Consider the following 20,005-nt stretch of genomic DNA (forward strand, 5'->3'; position numbering starts at 1 on the left):
AGAGTAGACGGAGGAGGCTGCTCCCTACCCTCAGGTGGCTCCCCATCAGTGATCCCAGAGCAGGGTCCCTGGGGCAGGGGTGAGCTGTGAGCCAGGCCAGCACCTGGTTTTTCTGCCCGGAGCTGCTGGGCAAAGACTCTAGGAAGGTGGCCACTCTAAGCAAGGTGCACACTGAGGGATGCACAGGAATGTGCCAGCTGGGGAAAAGGACAGTGTGGTGTGCTCTAGGCACAGGGAAAGCATGTTCAAGGCCAGGGTTGTGTCGAGAAACATGAAAGCAAGCGGATGTAGCTGAGCCCACGAGGCAGGCTGGGCTGAGTGTTCTCCTGTCACACCTGAAGCTGACCTGTATTGGACCAAAAAAGCGATTGTTAAATTTTCGGGAATTTTGAGAGCCTATTTTTTTTTTTTTTTATTGTTGTTATTATTTATTTTTTATTGTTGGGTCTTCATTGCTTTGCTTGGGCTTTCTCTACTTGCGCTGCCGGGACTTCTCGTTGCAGTGGCGTCTCTTGTTGTGGAGCACGGGCTTACGGGCTCAGTAGTTCCAGTGTGCCAGCTCAGTAATTGGGGCTCAAGGGCTCTAGAGCATGAGGTGGGTGAGGGGGAGCCAGTTATTAAAACCAGTCACTGGTGGGAGCCATGATGGCAGTGTTTACATCAGAAATCTCGACACTAACAATCAGGACTTTGTTTCTGGTGGTCCTTTCTTCTTCTGAGGAGTCCAGTTTACCAGCACATCACTGATGTTTTCCCTCAAAAGTGCCCCATGCTCCTTGGAATGGTTTGGGTAGAAAAGGCAATCCCCTTTTTGTAAGGTTGCTCAGACTCAAGACTGTAAACCTCTGAGAAATGCCTGGCCCACCCGCTCCCAAAGACCCACTTTCTCTGCTCTATGCTCTGCAGGTCTCCGAGATGTCCTCTGAGAACCACCAGTTCTGTAACATCAAGGTGAGAGGTTCCGGGGGTGGCTGTGACCAAAACTGCTGCCCCAAGTGGAGGAAGCAAAGCCTCTGCCCACGGGGAGGGCTTGCTGGGGCGCTCAGTTCCTGGCCTCTTCAGTCCCCACAGCCTGACTCCCAGGTCCCCAGATAATGAGAATCGGACACCTGCCCACCCTCACAGGGCACGGCTGTGCTGGTTGGACCCTGCTCTTATCAGATCTGCACGTGGGAGTTCTAGGGTGCTCCCAGACTCGAGCTCAGAGCGCAGTGTGTGAGCAGTGCTCTGAGCAGGAGCCACTTACTCCCGGGTTCCAGCCCAGGAGACAAGTGCCTACATATACAGGGGGTCTGATGTGTTGGGGTTCACTTCTCACCCACCCACCCATCCCTCTCTTTCCTCTAACCCCTCCTGTATGCAGTGCTACATCGATGGCCCTTATGGGACCCCCACTCGCAGGATCTTTGCCTCCGAGCATGCTGTGCTCATTGGTGCAGGCATTGGCATCACGCCCTTTGCCTCCATCCTGCAGAGCATCTTATACAGGTGGGTGGGCAGGCTGTGGTCCTACCTGTATCCTGGGGCAGAATCCTGAGAGATGCCCACCCCTCCCTGCTCCCTTCTGTCACCTGTCTCCGTCTCCCCTTTCACCTATTTCCTCTTCTGTTCCTCCTCCTTCTCTTTTCTGGGGTCTCATCCCTCCCCCTCCTCATGGGCTCATCCCTCCCCCTGCCATCCTACCCTCCCTCCCTGTCCCCTGTACTGTTCTCTGGGGTCCTGAGAAATCTCATACTCACCCCAAATTCAAAATCCCCTCCTCTCACCTGCCTTCAGACACCAGAAGAGAAAGCACATTTGCCCCAGTTGCCAGCAGTCCTGGATGGAGAGCGGTCAGGACGAGGACATGAAACTCCACAAGGTGAGTGAGCACTGCCTCCCACGGGCAGGACTCCAGAGCGTCTCCCAGACACCAGAGCCAGTTCTTCCCCCAGCTTGTCTCTCCCCTTGGAGAAACATTCTGGGCCCTGAAGGCAGGCACCTCATTAAAGAGCACAGAGCCTGAAAGTCAGGCAGCCAGGATGCAGTCATAGCCATGATGCTTGCTAGCCGTGACCTGATGGTGGTTTTAAAAATGAAAATGTTGCACAGATCGCCAGTCCAGGTTTGATGCATGAGACAGGATGCTCAGGGCTGGTGCATTGGGATGACCCAGAGCGATGGGATGGGGAGGGAGAGGGGAGGGGGATTCAGGGTGAGGAACACATGTAAACCCATGGCTGATTCATATCAATGTATGGCAAAAACCACTACAATATTGTAAAGTAATTAGCCTCCAACTAAAATAAATAAATTAAAAAAAATAAAATTAATTATTCTGTGTAAGCCACTTAAAAGAGTTTCTTTAAAAAAAAATGTTCTTCTGGCTTAATAAGCTTAAGAGCTCAGAACACTGCTTGCTGTGAGCAATAGACTATTAGAGAAAATCCTGACCTGGCAGTCTAGAACCCAAGTTCTGGTTGCATGCTGCCCTGTAGCCTCATTCTTTACCTCTGTGAGCCTCAGTTTGCACCTCCATCCCACTCCCCTCCCACTACCCCGGTTAAATGGGAGTGATAGTGTGTGCTGTGCTAACAGCAGGGTGGTCACATGAGGAGCACAGATAAGAGTGAATGAGGTAAACCCCCCAGCCCCGATCTGGGCCCTTCTCCCTAGGTGGACTTCATCTGGATTAACCGAGACCAGCAGTCTTTCGAGTGGTTTGTGAGCCTGCTGACCAAACTGGAGATGGACCAGGCCGAGGAGACACCGGAGGGTAGGAGAGGGGTGGGGCTGGAGGATGATGGAGGTGGGGGTTGGGGGGGGTGGGGGGGTGGCGAAGGGTCTCTAAGAAAGTGTTCATTCTCTTTCTATCAGAAATGTAGAGGAGAGGGAGCATCTTTTTTCCCCCGATAAAACATAATAATTGGTGAAACTTAAGAGAGGGGGAAAAAACCCATTCATAATCCCATCTAGCTACCCAGGCATTTTGAAGGATTTCCTTCTGATATTTTTTCTTATTCACATTTTATAAAAATGTATAGCCTGTTTCCCTGGTAGCTCAACTGATAAAGAATCCGCCTGCAATGCAGGAGACCTGGGTTCATTCCACGGGTTGGGAAGATCCCCTGGAGAAGGGAAAGGCTACCCACTCCAGTATTCTGGCCTGGAAAATTCCATGGGCTGTATGGTCCATGGGGTCGCAAAGAGCCAGACACAACTGAGCGACTTTCACTTTCACTTTCCACCCATTTCTTTTTTTTTTTTTAATGACATTTCTTTTTGTTCAAACTGAGCCCTTATTAAACAGTTAGACTCCCAGGCCTCATTCCAGACCTTCCAAATCAGATTCTCTGGAAATAAGGCTAGAGAAGTTACATTTTAACATGCTTCTCAGATGATTCCTATTCACACTTCTTTAAGAAATGTTTTGAGGGATAATTTATGTACAGTAAGATTCATCAATTCACGTGTCCAATAAATATAATGGCACTTTGACAAATGTGTCCAGTTGTATAACCTTAGAAGCACGGTGGTCACATGAGGGGGCCTAGGGAGCACCATCAAAACATGGACCATTTCTTTTACCCCCCAAAGCTCCCTTGTCTCACTTTGCATCAACACCCTCTCTCCACTTAACAGCCCTTGGCAACCAGTGATCTGCTTTCAGTCACTATAGTTCTGCCTTTTCTAGAATTTCATAACAATGGAATCATATAATATATATGTATTCTTTTTTAACTTCTTTCACTTAACATAAAACCTTTGAGATTTATCCATGCTGTTGCATCTTTCAGTAAGTAGTTAATACCTTTTTGTTGCTGAGAAGTGTTCCATTTTCTGGACATACCACAATCTGTTTTTCCATTCAGTTGTTGGTGGATATTAGAGTTATTTCCACTTTTTAGCCATTTTTGACTATGAAAGTCTTTGTGTGGACATATGATTTCCATTTCTCTTGGGTCGATACTTAGAATTGGGATTGCTGGGTAGTGCGGAATGTGCTCAGTTTTACTTTATAAGAAACTATCAAATTGTTTTTCCCAAGTGGCTGTACCATTTTGTATTTCCATCAGTAATGGAGTTCCAGTTGCTCTACAACCTCATCAACCACAGCCTCATTTGTTGTTGGCAGTCTTTTTAATTTTAGCTCATCTAGTGGGTGTATAGGGGTATCTCAATATGCTCATTTTTGTCTGTTTTGTTTTTAATTTTTTTAAATTGGAGGGTTAATTGCTTTCCAATGTTGTGTTGGTTTCTGCTGTACCATAATGTGAATGAGCCATAAATATACATATATCCCCTCTTTCTTGGGCCTCCCTTCCCTGCCCATCCCACCCCTGTAGGTTCAAAATACTTAAAATTTTTTTTAATTTATTTTTTATTTTAGGTTCAATATACTCTTAATTTGCATTTCTTTAATTACTAATAATGTTGAAGATATCTTCATGGTCTTGCTGTGTATGCCTTCTTTATAAATTGTTCAAATATTTTGTTTGCTCTTTAAATCCAATGTTTTTCTTCTTTTTATTAAGCTCTGGGAGTTATTCATATATTCTGGAAACAGGTCCATAACCAGGTGTACATTTTATAAATATATTCTCTCAGTCTGTGGTTTGTTTTTTCATTTTCTTAAACTCTCTTTTGAAGAACAAAATTTTGAAATTTTAATGATGTCCAATTTATCAGATTTTTTTTCTTGTAGAATTCATGCTTTTTGTGTCTTATCTAAAATCTTTGCCTTACGTGAGGTCACAAGTATTTTCTTTTATGTTTTCTCCCAGGAGTTTTTATAGTTTTAGCTCTTTATTTAGATTAGTTTTATAATGAATTCAACAAGGTCCAGGATATAAGGTCAACATGCTAAAGTCAATTCTATTTTTGTTTGTCGTTGTTGTTCAGTTCTCAGTCGTGTTCAACTCTGTGACCCCATGGACTGCTGCATGCCAGGCTTCCCAGTCCTTCACCATCTCCTGGAGTTTGCTCAAACTCATGTCCCTTGAGTCCAGGATACCATCCAACCATTTCATCCTCTGTCATCCCCTTCTCCTTCCTTCAATCTTTCCCAGCATCAGGATCTTTTCCAACAACAAATAATTAGTATTTGAAAATCTTTAAAATATTAAAAGCATGAAATGCTTAAGGATAAACTTAGCAAAATATGAGCAAGATCTGAACACTAAAAACTATAAACATTTTGGAGAAAATTTTTTTGGTATATATTTCTTGTATTTGGAGTTTATTGAACTTCTCAGCCATATGGACTTAGAGTTTTCATCAAATTTGGATACATTTCAGCCATTCTTTCTTTGCATATTTTTTTCTGTCTCCCCTGCCCCTTCCTGTCACTTCAATTACGTAGGTGTTATACTGATATCTCACAGGCTATTGGGAATCTGGTTGTTGGTTTTTTCCCGCTCAACCTATGCCACATTTTAGAAAGTTTCTATTGCTATGGTTTCAAGTACATCTTTTCTTCTGCAATATAGTACAGAACAGTGCAGTGCTCAGTCCTATCTGATGCTTTATGACCCCATGGACTGTAACCCTCCAGGCTCCTCTGTCCATGGGATTTTCCAGGCAAGGATACTTGAGTGGGTTGCCATTTCCTGCTCCAGGGGATCTTCTTGACCCAGGGATTGAACTGGATGTCTCTGGCATCTCCTGCATTGGCAGGCAGATTCTTTACCACTGAGCCACCTGAGATCCTTTCAATTCTAGTAAAAGTCCCAGCAGGTTTTTAAAAGTAGGTATCGAGAAGCTGATTCTAAAATTAATATGTAAAAACCCAAAGACCTAGAATAGCTATTAATCCTAGCCATTGTGTTTTTCATTTCTGTTATTGTGTTTTTCTTCCACAAAACTTGTATTTGGGTATCTTTTATGTCTTCTGCTTCTCTCCTCATCATGGCCCTTTGTCTTGTCTTTACATTCTCAAGCCTGTTTATAATATATGTTGTAATATCTTTGAGTCCATCATCTCTGACATTTCTGGATCTGTTTCTAATCACTAATTTTCTCCTGGTTATGAATTGTATTCTGTTTTTTTACATGCTTGATAATTTGTTACTGGATGTCACGCATTGTGAATCACATGTTGTCCTGTTCTGGATTTTGTGTATTTCTCTAAATAGTACTGTACTTTGTTCTGGTGCACAGTTACATTATTTAGGATGATTTGGATCCTTTCAAGCCTTGCTTTTAACTTCTGTTAGGGTGAGTCCAGAGCAGCCTTTACTGTGGGTCTAATTCAGCCCCAGAGCTAAGGTGCTACACCTCTGAGGACTCTTTCTACTGCCTTGGATATTACAAGCTCTCTGCATCCCTGATGGTGGAATGCAGATTATCCCCAGCTCTGTTTGAGCTCCAGGCACTGTGGCACCTGCTGTTTCCTGGTAGTTTTCTTTCATGTGTGTATAGACTAACACTGCTGAAGACTGAGGGGGAACTTGATGCAGCTGTCTAGAGTGGTGAGTCCCCGTCCTCTTCCTCTTTCTCTTCTTCCTTCTCTCTGTTTGTCTGCGGGTGCCTTTCTTCTAGTTTTGTGCCTGGCACATTCTACTTGTCTTGGCTTCTCTGAACTCCAGTATCTGCCTCCTCAACTCAGTGAGGCTGACACCAGTCGGTCGTAAGGCATACTTCATTATTTCCTCTCTCAGCAAAGACAGTTCTGCACAACTTGTTGATTAGTGTCTGGAAACCATTGTTTTATATATCTTGCTCATATTTCTGGTTGTTCAAGAAGAGAGAGTGTTATGATTCTTTTTACTCAAATATGGTTTTAAAAAAATATTTTATTTTATTAATTATGTATTTGACTGCACTGGGTCTTAGATGTGTGTGGGGTCTTTTCTCTAGTTGTGGTAGGCAGGCTTCTCTTGTTGTGGAGCCCGGGCTCTAGAGTGCACGGGCTCAGTAAACACGAGTGCGGGCTTAGTCGCCCCACAGAATGTAGGATCTTAGTTCCCTGACCAGGGATCAAAACCATGTCCTCTATACTGGAAGGCAGGTTTTTAACCACTGGACCACCAGGGAACTCCCTCCAATATTGATTTTTAATAGATGTAATCTGTAAGTAGAGATGAACGTATATATTTATTTGTGGTGTGTGCTCAATATTTTTCCTGATGATGTGGCAATCAAAAAATTCAGAAAGTGGTCTAGGATAAAGATTATATAGCTTGGCATGTACAAATTCTTTTGTGGACGGTCCTTTCTTTTATATGTTTGTTAAATTGGAATGTTTAAAGTCCTCCTCCAGCCCCCGCAGTCTCCCCTCCCCACCCAGCAAGTGTACATTTTTTACTGAGCACTGTATGATAACATCTTTCTCTGGGATACATAATAGTCCTCTTGGGACATTTTTGTGGAATACTGAGGTTTTGTACTGTACTTAATCTGTTAGTCATTATTTTTTTTGTTATGTGTTACTTGTGGAAAATCTTATAGGAACATTTTTAGATATGTTTCTAACTTCAAGAGAATTGGTGAGGTTTTTTATACTGTTGAGTTCACTGGAACTAGGTATTATTTGGCTGTTTAATTATCACAGGGTTGCCATGAGTAAATTCAAATTCCTATGATAAACATAGTTTATAAGCTCAAGTAATCAAACAGAGTTTTCTACAAAAACATTTCAACACATGTAGTTTACTATAACAAACATCCAAAGCCTTAAAGCACAAGTCAACAGTCTTTGGAAGATGACAATTAAACCCTAGATGTTGCAGTAAAGCTTCTTGCCCTTTCTTGTAAATAATAATTAAAGCAAATATTTATATAGCATTGACTTTGTTCCAAATGCTTAAGTATTTTAATTCATAAGAAACTTGCTTTTATGATGATAGCCTCGGGGGAAGTTTAGATTTAATTTAAATTTTCTGCTTGCTGGTATACAAATATTTACTGTTTGCTTCTTCCTAATCTATGTAAGCAAAGGGTTACAGTGAACCCACTGCTTTGCATTCGCAAAGTCACTTGAGTCAACAACTTTGCTACCTCGAAGTTCTTCCAAGGTTTCTCATTAATTGCAGCTGAAACACATGGCCTCTGATTTCAACTTTAATTATATACCAAGGCTTGAGTTAAAGAATCTGTGGCTCATAATTTTTAATGTCTATAGCTTAAGCTCCAGTCATTTTGTTTGACTTGAATCTTCTACTCTAACCCAAAATCACTCTAGAACCTTGAGCGCCCTGTTTTGCCTCTACTTCCTGATCTGAAAAATATGGATACTAATACCTACCTCATAGGATTGTCATGAGGACTGGATGAGAGAGCATCTGTATAGCACCTAGAACAGGATCTGGAACTTAATACCTGCTCAGTAAAGTTAGCGGTAGCAGAAATAGTACTAAGAGTAATAGTAGCAGTAGTAGTAACTGCTCAATAAATTTAATATTAGAAGTAATAATAGTAGTAGTGATTGTCCCATAAATTTAATAGTAGTAATAGTATCGGTACTAGTAGTATGTAATGACTTATCTAATGAATAATACAGTTAATGATTTGCCATAAATTTTCAACCACGCCCCTACTACGGGACATTTTGTTTATTCCTAATTCTTTATTATCACAAGTAAAGCTGTAATTAATATGCATGTGCTCATAGATTTTTTTTTCCCTTTCTTTGGATGATTTCCTTAAGGGAGCGTCCCAGAAATGGGAGGACTGTCTTGGACACAAGTGTCTTGGAGAGAGAGAAGACCTCCACAGCACCTCCGTCTCCCTCCCACCCTGGTGTCTCCTCATCTCTTTCACCCCCATGAGGCGGGTAGTGACTGTGCAGGAGGGGGAAGAAGGGCCAGGGTCCTTTCCGGTGGGCATCCCTTATGGTGCCTCGCTTTCCCTCCGTGCCGCCAGCACTGCTCAAGCTCAGTGACGTGTGAAATAAGATGTGGTGTCCCTCTTAGGGTCATTTGCATTAAAAAATTTTTTTTATTGGAGTATAGTTGCTTTACAATATTGTTAGTTTCTACTGTACAGCAAAGTAAGTCAGCTATATGTGTACGTATTTCCCATTATTTTTGGATTTCTTTCCCACTTAGGTCACCAGAGAGCACTGAGTAGAGCTCCCTGAGCTGCACAGTAGGTTCTCATCAGTTATCTATTTTATATGTAGTAGTGGATATATGTCAGAGAGCTTCCGAGGAGGCCCTAGTGGTAAAGAACCTGCCTGCCAATGCAGGAGACATAAGAGACACAGTTCGATCTCTGGGTCGGGAAGATTCCCTGGAGAAGGGAATGGTAACCCACTCCAGTATTCTCACCTGAAGAATCCCATGGACAGAGGAACCTCATTGGCTACAGTCCATGGGGGTTGCGCTGAGTCAGATACGACTGAAGCAGCTTATCACAAGTACACATATATATGTCAATCCCAATCTCCCAGTTCATCCCATCCTCCTTCCTCCCTTGGTGTCCATATGTTTATAGGGCCATTTGCATTTTAACAGTGGCTGAGATTTTAAGCCAAAGGAAAAGTGGGCTAATAAAACACTAGAGAACAAGCTGGAATGGCCTGAATCCTTGAGGGAGAGGCAGGGGTGTGGGGCGGTGCTCAGCAGTCTTCTCCCCACCCTGGCACACAGGGAAAGTGATTACATTTGTTTGCCACATCTGGGATCATAGAGCAAACTGCTTGAGTAAGGAGATGCCCCCTGGATGCACCAATTCCTAAAGCTGGCGGGATCAACATTTCACAAAGCTGTCCCATTGCAGACATAGAGCTGTGGACACTCACGCCTAATGGGTCTCTCTGATGCCAGGCTCTGCCCTGTCCCTTCAGTCCTCTGACCCCTCCCCAAAATGCTCTTTTCATCTAATCATGCCCTGCTCCAGTACCCTCTCCCTGCCCTCCTTCCCTAGCAGGGCATTCCAGATCCTTCACATTCTGGCCTCAATGTGTATTCAGTCCTATCCCCTGTCACCCCCACTCAAGGATGCTCTGTTCCAGCCTGGCAGTCACATCATGACCCACAAACACCAGTCTCCTGCCCTTGGCTTCTGCTGCTCCGTTCTGAGTGTACCTTCCTTTCACCTCCCCTCTGAGTCTCACCCGTCTGCCAAGACCTTACCCAATCCCCACCAGCCCAGGAAGCAGCTCTGTCTGCTCCGGCCTTCCCTGTATATCAATAGCATTTGCCCTCTGATCTACTCCCTGGTGGTTCAGATGGTAAAGAATCTGCCTGCAATGCAGGAGATGCAGGTTCAATCCCTGGGTTGGGAAGATCCCCTGGAGAAGGGAATGGCAACCCACTCCAGTATTCTTGCCTGGAGAATCCCATGGACAGAGGAGCCTGACAGGCTACAGTCCATAGGGTTGCAAAGAGTTGGACATGACTAAAGTGACTTAGTATGCACGCACACACTCAAATATGAGGTCTAGCTCCTGGGGTGGCTGTAAGGCTTACACTGGACACTGGCTATAAGGTAACTCGTGTATGCCGTGCATAGGGCCTGCCCAGCTCAAGCAGCCCAAGGTGGCCATCTTTCCCTTCTATGGTGTTGGTCAGATGGAGGTAATGGGTGAACGTGTTAGCCGATGGTGTTTGTATGAGTCCCCCTCCAAGCCCTGGGCAGAGTGGCTGGCGTCCTGCCCTGTCCCCATCACAGGTGCTGGCCCCTCAGCCCTGCCCTCTCCTCCCACCACGTAGGCCGTTTTCTGGAGCTGCACATGTACATGACCTCTGCGCTGAGCAAGAACGACATAAAGGCCATTGGTCTGCAGATGGCCCTCGACCTCCTGGCCAAGAAGGAGAAGAAGGATTCCATCACGGGCCTCCAGACACGCACCCAGCCTGGGCGGCCTGATTGGAACAAGGTAAAGGCCGCCTGGAGTCCTGAAGCCTGTGGGGACTAGTGGGGCTGAGAGCCTAAGGCACTGGCTAGGGAGATTTGGGCCAAGCAGCCAGAGTCCAGCTAGGGTCTCAGGGCTGGAATGGGAGGCAGGGTACCTACGTTCTGGCTCCATCACTGCCTCACTTTTGTTCCACCACTAGCCTCTGTTTCCCCATCTGATCACAGAGGAAGTTAGTCCATAGGACCTCCAAGGCCCCTCCCAGCCTGCAAACACCCTGCAGACTAGACTCCAAAGGCCCCAGTGGACAGAGTTCTGGGGAGATATCAGGCCTTATCCCAGTCTTTATATTTTATTCCTCAGATTGGTTTTATTATTATTATTTTTCCTCCCTGAGCACTTACCATTTGGGGTGTAGTGTTTGCCTGAAATGACCAGAAGGTATTGCTTTTCAAACTGCTGTAGGTGATCCATGTTTAGATGGTAAGAGCTGGTGAGGAAGGGGATGCCAGCAGGCCTTGAACACCAAGAAAACTTTAGGCAAGGCAATTCTTAAGCAGAACTTGGGGTGGAAAATGGTCCTCCCTCAGGGAGAAAGCCTGACTTCAGGACAGAGGCATGTTGATGCAGGCCTGTGAGCTGGCGTGAAGTTGGGACGTTGGAGCTCAGTGTGCCTGCTGGGCTCTGTCATCACCCCGAGCCCTGCAGCTGGTTAGTACGTCTCCCCCATGGATGCAGCTCCTCGAGTGGAGGGCCTGGGTCTTATCTGCTTCTGGTCCAGCCCTCCCTGGGGTCTGGGTCAGGTTATGCATTGAGCATATAGCCTCTAAACTAATGGCCGAAGCCAAGCAGCTGTGCCCTGGAGCTCCTCATGGGGAGGACAGCCACCCTGGCCCGTTATGCCCTCAGTCCCACTAGGTGAGTCACTGGGCAGGTCTGAAGTCCCCCTGTTCTCCCTGTGCTCTTCCCCAACTCTGTGGACTCTAGGTGTTCCAGAAGGTGGCCGCTGAGAAGAAAGGCAAGGTGCAGGTCTTCTTCTGTGGCTCCCCGGCTCTGGCCAAGATCCTCAAGGGCCACTGTGAGCAGTTCAGCTTCAAGTTTTTCCAAGAGAACTTCTAGCCCTGCCTCTCCCAGCTCTGCCCAAACCCACTGCCCGCCAGCCTGATCAGACTGCTGCTAGTGCCTTGCAGGGACCAGCCTCAGAGGAGCCAGCGAATCCAGCTTCACGTGCAGAACAGGAGGCCCTAGGAGGCAGACGGACTTCCTTGAGAGCCCAGGGAGAGGGCGGGGACTTGTGGGGTGCTGCTGTGAGTTTGGGAACTGCTGTGAGGCTGGGCAGACTTGGCCGGGGGGTAGAGGGGTGGAGGTGACATGGTTGGGGGGCACAGGGGGCCTTCCCAGGACAACGCCTCCTCCAGAAGTCCTCTGAGGACACCTTCCCTCCTCCTACAGTGGTCCCAGATCCACCTGATCATCAGGGTCATTCCGGAACTTACACACACACAGCATTTTATTATGAAAATTTTCAAACATACAGAAAATTTAAAGACTTGTCCAGGGAACAGTGTTACCCACTTTCTAGATTCCTCAGTTAACATTTTGCTGTGTTTGGCTTACTGCATATTTTCCATCTCCCCCTCCCTCTGTTCATCCATCAGGCTATCCTGTTTTGCTGATGTATTTCAAAGCACACCTTGCTACTCAGAGGAACTTTCTTTAAAGGTAGATTCCTGGGACCCATGCCCAGAAATTCTGATTCTGCAGATCTGGGGTTGAGACCTGGAATGTGTGTTTTATCCAGAATCCATGTCCATAGGGAGACATAAGCAGCTAATTTTCCCTTCTCTTTATGTTGTTGTCTTCCCATCTCTCTCTATATCTGTGTCCCTTTTCTTCTCCCTGCCTGTCTCCTTGTGTCTCTCCCCTGTGTGTGTCCCTTCCTTGCTCGGCACGATGCTTTTCCCTTCTCTCCACACACTGAGTCATTAGAGAAGTGGGATGGAGACAGAGTTTCTGTGTGTGTCTCTCCATGGGTGTCACGGAGAAGTCCTATGCCTGGGAATCTGGCAGGTTGTGACTTGTAGCTCAGTTCTGCTGTGCCCCAGTGGTGTGGCCCTGGAAACCTCCTCAAGCTTGTTTCTTCATCTGAAGGATGGGCCGGATGCCCCGCCTCTCTGATCACAGTTGCTGGGGGTGAAATGAGACCTCACCAGTAGTCGGGATGTTCATACTCTGTCTCTGGGTGGCTCTTTATTGCTCCAGCATCTGAGTCTCTGCATCTTCTCTCTACTTCATGAAAGTGAAAGTGAAAGTCGCTCAGTCGTGTCCAACTCTTTGCGACCGCATAGACTATGCAGTCCATGGAATTCTCCAGGCCAGAATACTGGAGTGGGTAGCCTTTCCCTTCTCCAGGGGATCTTCCCAACTCAGGGATGGAACCCAGGTCTACCACATTGCAGGCGGATTCTTTACCAGCTGAGCCACAAGGGAAGCCCAAGAATACTGGAGTGGGCAGCCTGTTCCTTCTCAAGGGGATCTTCCCCACCCAGAAATAGAACCAGAGTCTCCTGCACTGCAGGCAGATTCTTTACCAACTGAGCTATCAGGGAAGCCCATTCTCTACTTCATAGCTCCCTTTATTTCTGTGTTGGAGCCTCTTTTTGCATCTGTCACTGTCCAGACAGAAGTCAATGGCAAGGACAGCAAATACAGAAGCTCCCCTGGGAGACTCTGGGGAGGAGGTGTGCTGGGAGCCGGCGAGAGGCATCCCACTCGTGACAAAGGTCATGAGGAAGGAGGCTCGGCATACGCAAAGGCAGGATCGAGCCTCAGGAGTGCCCCCAGATATTCTCGAGCACCTACCCCCCAAAAACCAGAGTCTGCCTACTTCACTGCTTTGTGCTCTCACCTCTGACTTTACTGGGGGCTGTCCCCCACCACCTCTCTCTCTCTGTCAAAGAGTTAACTTACAGCTCCAATTAATAAAGTTCCTGGCAATTAGGAGTGTTTAAATCCAAACCCCTCAGATGGCTCTCTAACTCGCCTGACAAGTTTACTCGGACTCCTACAGCTATGCATATGATTGTTTACAGTCTCCCAGCCTCGAGAGGCACGGGAAGCTTAAGATATTCAAATAGCTTAGAGCCTCTCAGAGAGTTAGAAACTGTCAGAATAAAACTAGTAAAAGATTTCATTGATGAACCAATGCTTGTTGCCAAGTTTTCACATCCCCTGAATTGTATCCTTGAATGTGTATTAATTAATATAGTTGGTATGTAGAAAAAATAAGTAGTGGCCTTGGTGTTCGTAACTTTAGACCCTTAAGGTAATAAATTCTTTCCTTTGTTGTAAACCCATTACACATCCGCCCTATAGGAATGCAATTTTATCTTCGGAAGATGGTGCCAAACCTTAAAATAATTACTCTTAGAGAAAATAAGTCTTTGTTGATAAGTCTTTGTCAAGAGTCATAAAATGTTAATAGGCCTTCTGGCCAGAAGATGATGTAAATCACCTAAACCATTTGTATACGATAAATTTACAGGAAAGAAACCCTGGTTTTTGATAAGGATCAAAGACTGCTGACTTTGCATCCCCTATTATCCTCTATGTGTAACTTAGGGTATATAAGCCCCTGTTGAAAATAAAGCTACAGGCCTTGCTCAGCAACGCTTGGTCTCCCCATGTCATTCTTCCCCTCAATTTCCAGCTGAGTCTCCATCTGGAGTGCGGATATCCTCTGCGACCATTCATTTGCCTGGACTTCTAAGACCCACTCGAGAAGGTGTCTAAGGTGGAGTACCTTCCGCTATTTGAGAGGGCGCCTGCGGCCTCCATGGTCAGAGCTAACCTGGTGTCACAGGTTATCGTGATTTTCCGCGTAAACCAAGCTACTCAGCTTCTTCTCTCCACTGAATTTTCCTACTGACCTATCCTCATTCTATTACTCTTTATATCTTAAATAAATAAATAGGTCGCTGAAGCCTTCTCTCCTTCGAATACCCTGGATCAGCCGGGGCTGGACCCCGGCAGAGGTGTCCTGGGTGGTAGGCAGGGGCAGAAGGGCTGGCCTCACCCTCAGATCTGAGCTGGGTGTTTTCTCTCTGCCCCACACTGCAAGCCTCTGGGGACTTCACAGCTGCTGCCTGTCCTCTGCCTTGCAGCTGGTCTTGCTGGGTCCCATCTCTTCTGTGACAGTCTAAACTCTCCTCCCCAAAGCGGCTTTCAGGGGGTTGGAATCAGGCACTTTCCAGTGGGATTGTAGGATATACCTTTCTTTTCTGTGGGTTAGAAGTCCTGGGCACAGAACAGGTAACGGTGACAACCCTGACGGTAACACCTCTTATAAAGGGCTGGGCGTCAGAGAGGAGCCGGGGACACAGCAGGTGAGGGGAGTCAGAGGGCACTTGGAGGCAGCTTGCGGTGACACTGAATGACGTCGGCGAGAGAAGTTGTTTTCAAATAGCAGCAGCAAAGGGGACTTCCCTGGTGGCCCAGTGGCTAAGACTCTGTACTCCCAATGCCGGGGGTCCAGGTTTGATCCCTGACCAGGGAACTAAATCCCACATGCCACAATGAAAAGTTCCCATTCTGCAACTAAGATATCCCACATGCCGCTACTAAAGATCCGACATGCCACCACTAAAACCCAACACAACCAAATGTTTAAAAAAAACAAAAGCAGCAGCAAGAACACAGGGTTGGTGGATAAGGATGTTGAAGTGCAGCTTGGGGCAGAGGGCAGAGCACAGCATGAGGACTGGGACAGAGAAAAGATGGGACACAGGACGTCGCATTCCAGATGCAGGAGGAGCAGGAGGAAGAGTGCAAGAGGGAGAGTGGGGCCCAGCTGCCAGCCCGGAGGCAGAGGAGGCAGCCACGCAAGCCGCACGGAGGGCAGGAAGGAGGGGCACTAGGTTCACAGGGCCTCTCCTGGGGGTGGGCGTCAGCATATCTGAGAGGCCTGTGTTGGGGCCTCTGTGCATGATTGTGTTTAATTTCCAACAAGCCTGGGATAGATATCTAACTCCCACGGAGGAACTTGGACCAAGAACAGTTAACTTACCAGCCTGGGGCACACTCTTGCAGCCCATTTCCTCCTGTTGAGTCTGTGTTTGCGCCTTGTCGTCAGACGTGGGAAAGCTTGGGGGGAAAAGCAACTGTCGCTCAGTGGAGTGTAGATGTAAGCTAGGAGGGTGTCCTGATGGGGGGCTGGTAAAGAGAATATAGCAAAGTCATGTGGCAAGAGTTGGCAGAGCATTCTAGTGTGTGCTAAGAGGACTTCACACACACACACACACACACACACTCACATACAGTCACCATTATCTCACAGCTTGCCCAGTACAACTATTCATACTCCCCTGAAACACTGGTCCCCCAGTCCACAGTCCCTTGCTCTCTCATTACAGATTTCCACTGATCTGCCACTGTATACAAACAGCCAACTCTTCATATAGAATTTTATCTTCCAAAGGGTATTGGGAGCATGTGGAGAATCTTGCACCTAGATTCTAAAATCCTTGAAGGATCCACAGGCGTGACTTGTGACCATGTGTGTCCAAGGCTTTCTCTCCAGACATATTCTAGTTATCCACTGGAGGGCACTGCGGAACCAGCGATCTCAAGAGGGTTTGTTTTGCTGGGAGGGAGACTGGTTTCTGAATGGTAGTGAATCCGAAAGAGCCAGGAAAGAAAGCCCCACCCCAAAGCTCTCTGCTGGAGGCAACAGCTTCACGCCGAGACTCAGGCAGAACCATGAAGTCAAGAAACTTCATTTTCAAGATTAGAGTTTCTTGGGACTTCGTGGTGGTCCAGTGGTTAAGACTCTGCTTCAGAGTCTTAAGCACATTCACAGGGTGCACGGGTTCCATCCCTGGTCGGGAACTTCCTCATGTCGTGAGGCACGGCAAAGAAAGAAAAATCAATTTCTCTAGCTGCCAGCCTCTTACCCCAATACACAAATGCACACACAGCCCTCCACCTCCCCACCCTCTGCTACACACCCACACACCCCCCCACACCCCCCCCCCCCCACACACAGCCCTCCACCTCCCCACCCTTTGCTACACACACACACACACACACCACACCCCTCCCAACCCTGCACTCAGTGTACAAGTTCTGGGCTTCCCTCTTTTCTAGCTGCAAGGTCGGAGCAGGTCTGGGGCGGCGGGCTGGAGGGTGGGGGGAGTTCATTGGCCCAGGCTCTGCCACCTCACATCACCATAGGTGACAGGATCCAATATGTGGACGTACAGATTAGCCGGGCCGTCCATCTGGATGTTTCCTAGATGCTCAGATGGGGGCCAACCTGCCATTAACCAGAAACAAGCACATCCCCGCGACTGGCTGACTTTTCTCCTTCCACCTAGGTGTTGGCAGTCCTCTAGGCGAACAGAAAGGGACTGCAGGTGAGCGCAAGATCAGGGCGGGTTATTAGGGTGTGTACCGCCCACTCCATCAAGTTGGGAGCTTCCAGAGGTCAGGCCTGTGGCCCCAGGGCCTCCTGTAGACGGGAAGGGCCTCACGCGGTTATAGCTCCCCCCCAGGGGAGGGGCTTCTTAAACAGAATCCTCCTCGGGAAGCGTCCTCCGCTTATAACTGTCACGGTAATCTGGGGAACAAAAGCGAGAACACAGGCCCACTGAACGAATCGCTTTGTCAGGCTCCACGACGCTGCTCTGCTGTGACGCCAGCTCTGGAAGGGACAGCAGCATCAGAGCCACAAACCCTCTGACAGCCCCAGCACGTGCCGTCTGTTAATACACTGAGAGCCGGCGGTGCTCAGGAGTGTCGCGGCCTTGCAGACAATGTGGAGGTGGTGGTTGTTCAGTCGCTCAGTCGTGTCCGACTCTGCGACCCCACGGACTGCCGCACACCAGGCTTCCCTGACCTTCAGCATCTCCCCGAGCTGGCTCAAATTCATATCCACTGAGTCGGTGATGCCATCCAACCGTCTCGTCCTCTGTCCTCCTCTTCTCCTTCTGCTTTCAATCTTTCCCAGCATCAGGGTCTTTTCCAATGAGTCAGCTCTTTGCATCAGGTGGCCAAAGTATTGAAACTTGGAGAGATTAGGCACTCCAGTCGAGACCAGCTGCGTGCAAACTCCTGGGAACCGGCGGTGTGGAAAGGCTTTTGCCCTCTGAAATCCAGGAAGCGGCCTCTGCATTTGCTCTGTGACCTTGATCTGCCCCGCGGCCTCTCGGAGCCCTCCCTCCCTCAATGAACAGATGAACGATGTGCGCATTTAAACGCTTGTACGTGCATGGTCTTTACAAAAAGTTATACAGAGATGTGTTTTATCTGCTCTGAGTGAGTGGGAAGGACGGTGTTGGTTTTTGGGTTTTTTTTTTTACCATTTTATTTTCTACCCCTCTATCAATTTTGAAATTTTTATGACAAACATGTATTAGTTTTATAGCTGTATTAAAAAAATCCAAAATAGAAGGTTAATTAAAAATTCAAATGTCATGTTTTGATGTGTTTCCCTTCCATCTAACAAAAACCAAGCAGTGTCTGTGTATCATGCAGGTAAATGGAAACGTGTTGGAAGAGGGTAAGAAGGGTGCTCACCTAGCAGTGCCCAGTGGTCAACTGCAAGGAGGTCAAGGAGCACTTTGAGCCGTCCTCTCTGTTCTATTTCATGCATTTCTGTATCACCCATGGAATGTTTCACAGCATAGAATTTTTATACCATGCACTTCATATATTACTCGGTTTTTATCTGCGTCCTTTTTAAAAGAATAAAGCAGAATGGAGAGAGCATCTAAAGTGAAAGTCAATTGTGTCTGACTCTTTGCAACCCCATGGACTATATAATAATCCATGGCATTCTCCAGGCCAGAATACTGGAGTGGGTAGCCTTTCCCTTCTCCAGGGGATCTTCCCAACCCAGGGATCAAACCCAGGTCTCCTGCGTTGCAGGCGGATTCTTTACCAGCTAAGCCACCAGGGAAGCCTGATAGGAATAAAAGAAGCCCGAAAAGAATAACGCAGAATGGAGAGCGCATCTGAGGTGTCTTCTAAAGACCCGTCCTATTGATTAGTTCTCCAATAGGAGTGTTTGGGGCAGTGCTGGCCCTGGGAATGGGCCCCTTCCACTGGGGGCGCCCCCACCTCTTCTACAGAGCAAGGCTGCGCCAGTGCCCAGATTCAGAATGCAAAGCTGCCAGCCACATGTGCTCTACGTATTCACATTAAAGGCCCTTCCAGGCCCAGGGCTGGTCCAGAAAGACTGCCTCGGGGGCACTGACTCTGCTAAACAAATACTCACATTAACCAGCCTTCCTGACAGATTGATGCATCTTTTTATGATCTGTCTTTACAACACGATGACTCTCTCCTTTTAAAAATAAGATTAATTCAGACAAGACATTTATTTTACAGGGAAATCTATCCCAGGGGGGAAGAAGACTCCAGCAGAAAGGCAGAGATGGCTGGAGAAAGACCACTCTCAAGGAAGCTTCCTGCCTCCCAACGTTAGCTCTGTGATGTGGCCCCAAATTAGCTGCCCTAATCCTGCACCACCTGGAATCACCCCAGTTGCATGAGTGTTGCCTCCTGGAGAAAACAAAATAAATCAGGGAGTGGGTTTCAGTGTGTTGGGGACAGGGGCAGGGGGAAGTGAGGGAGGGAATGGGTGTATTATTTTTTTTGCTAAAAGAAAAAATTTCTAAGGTTCTCCCAAACTTGTTTGGACATATGTGTATACAGATTAAGCTCGTCTTTAAAGAATAGAGAAGTACATCCAAGGGAAATGAATTATTCGTCTCTGTCTCTGTGTCTGGAATAGCACTGCCCTCTAGCAGGTGCTTGGCAGTGGTTCGTGAAGGCTTCTGCGCTGTGATCCCTGTTTTCGGCTGGTGGCATCAGCAAGGTACCCTTGACTCCTCTGTCTCCCCATCTTCATCCCTCAGCCAGCCACCAAGCGCTGCCAACGTGTTTCTCACACATTCCCTCCTGCGCCGATCCTGCCTTGGTTCAGTCCTTCCATGGACTGTTGCCTGGACTATCACGTCTATCTCCCGGTTGGTCTTCCTTTCTGCAGCCTCTCCGGTCTCATCCGTCCTCCACACTGTTGCAGATCTGATCAGACCCTTCCTGCTGGAGAACTGTCCTGTCACAGTCATCAGACTCCCCAGACTGGCACACAGGCTGGCACACAGGCCTTCCTGTGCGAGCACTTGGTTCAGTTCCGCAGGCAGTATCATCACTGGCCCTTCTTCC

General features: G+C 47.3%; 1 protein-coding gene across 3 annotated transcripts in view; it reads left to right on the forward strand.

Annotated features, from left to right (window-relative positions):
- NOX5 (NADPH oxidase 5) overlaps positions 1 to 14,437 on the forward strand; it is a 42,610-nt gene extending 28,173 nt beyond the window's left edge. For 2 of the 3 annotated variants that reach the window (XM_055536830.1, XM_055536831.1), the window contains exons 12-16: positions 907 to 951; positions 1,364 to 1,488; positions 1,777 to 1,861; positions 2,656 to 2,755; positions 8,627 to 9,478. In XM_055536830.1, coding sequence (XP_055392805.1) covers positions 907 to 951; positions 1,364 to 1,488; positions 1,777 to 1,861; positions 2,656 to 2,755; positions 8,627 to 9,048 — 777 coding nt within the window. In that variant the 3' untranslated portion in view covers positions 9,049 to 9,478. Of the gene's footprint in view, positions 1 to 906; positions 952 to 1,363; positions 1,489 to 1,776; positions 1,862 to 2,655; positions 2,756 to 8,626; positions 9,479 to 10,634; positions 10,802 to 11,764 lie in introns of those variants that run through there. The other variant, XM_055536832.1, reaches the window with a different exon arrangement.
- The last annotated feature ends 5,568 nt before the right edge of the window (positions 14,438 to 20,005 follow it).

Source organism: Bubalus kerabau, chromosome 10 (genome assembly GCF_029407905.1).
Source record: "Bubalus kerabau isolate K-KA32 ecotype Philippines breed swamp buffalo chromosome 10, PCC_UOA_SB_1v2, whole genome shotgun sequence".
Lineage (NCBI taxonomy): Eukaryota > Metazoa > Chordata > Mammalia > Artiodactyla > Bovidae > Bubalus > Bubalus kerabau.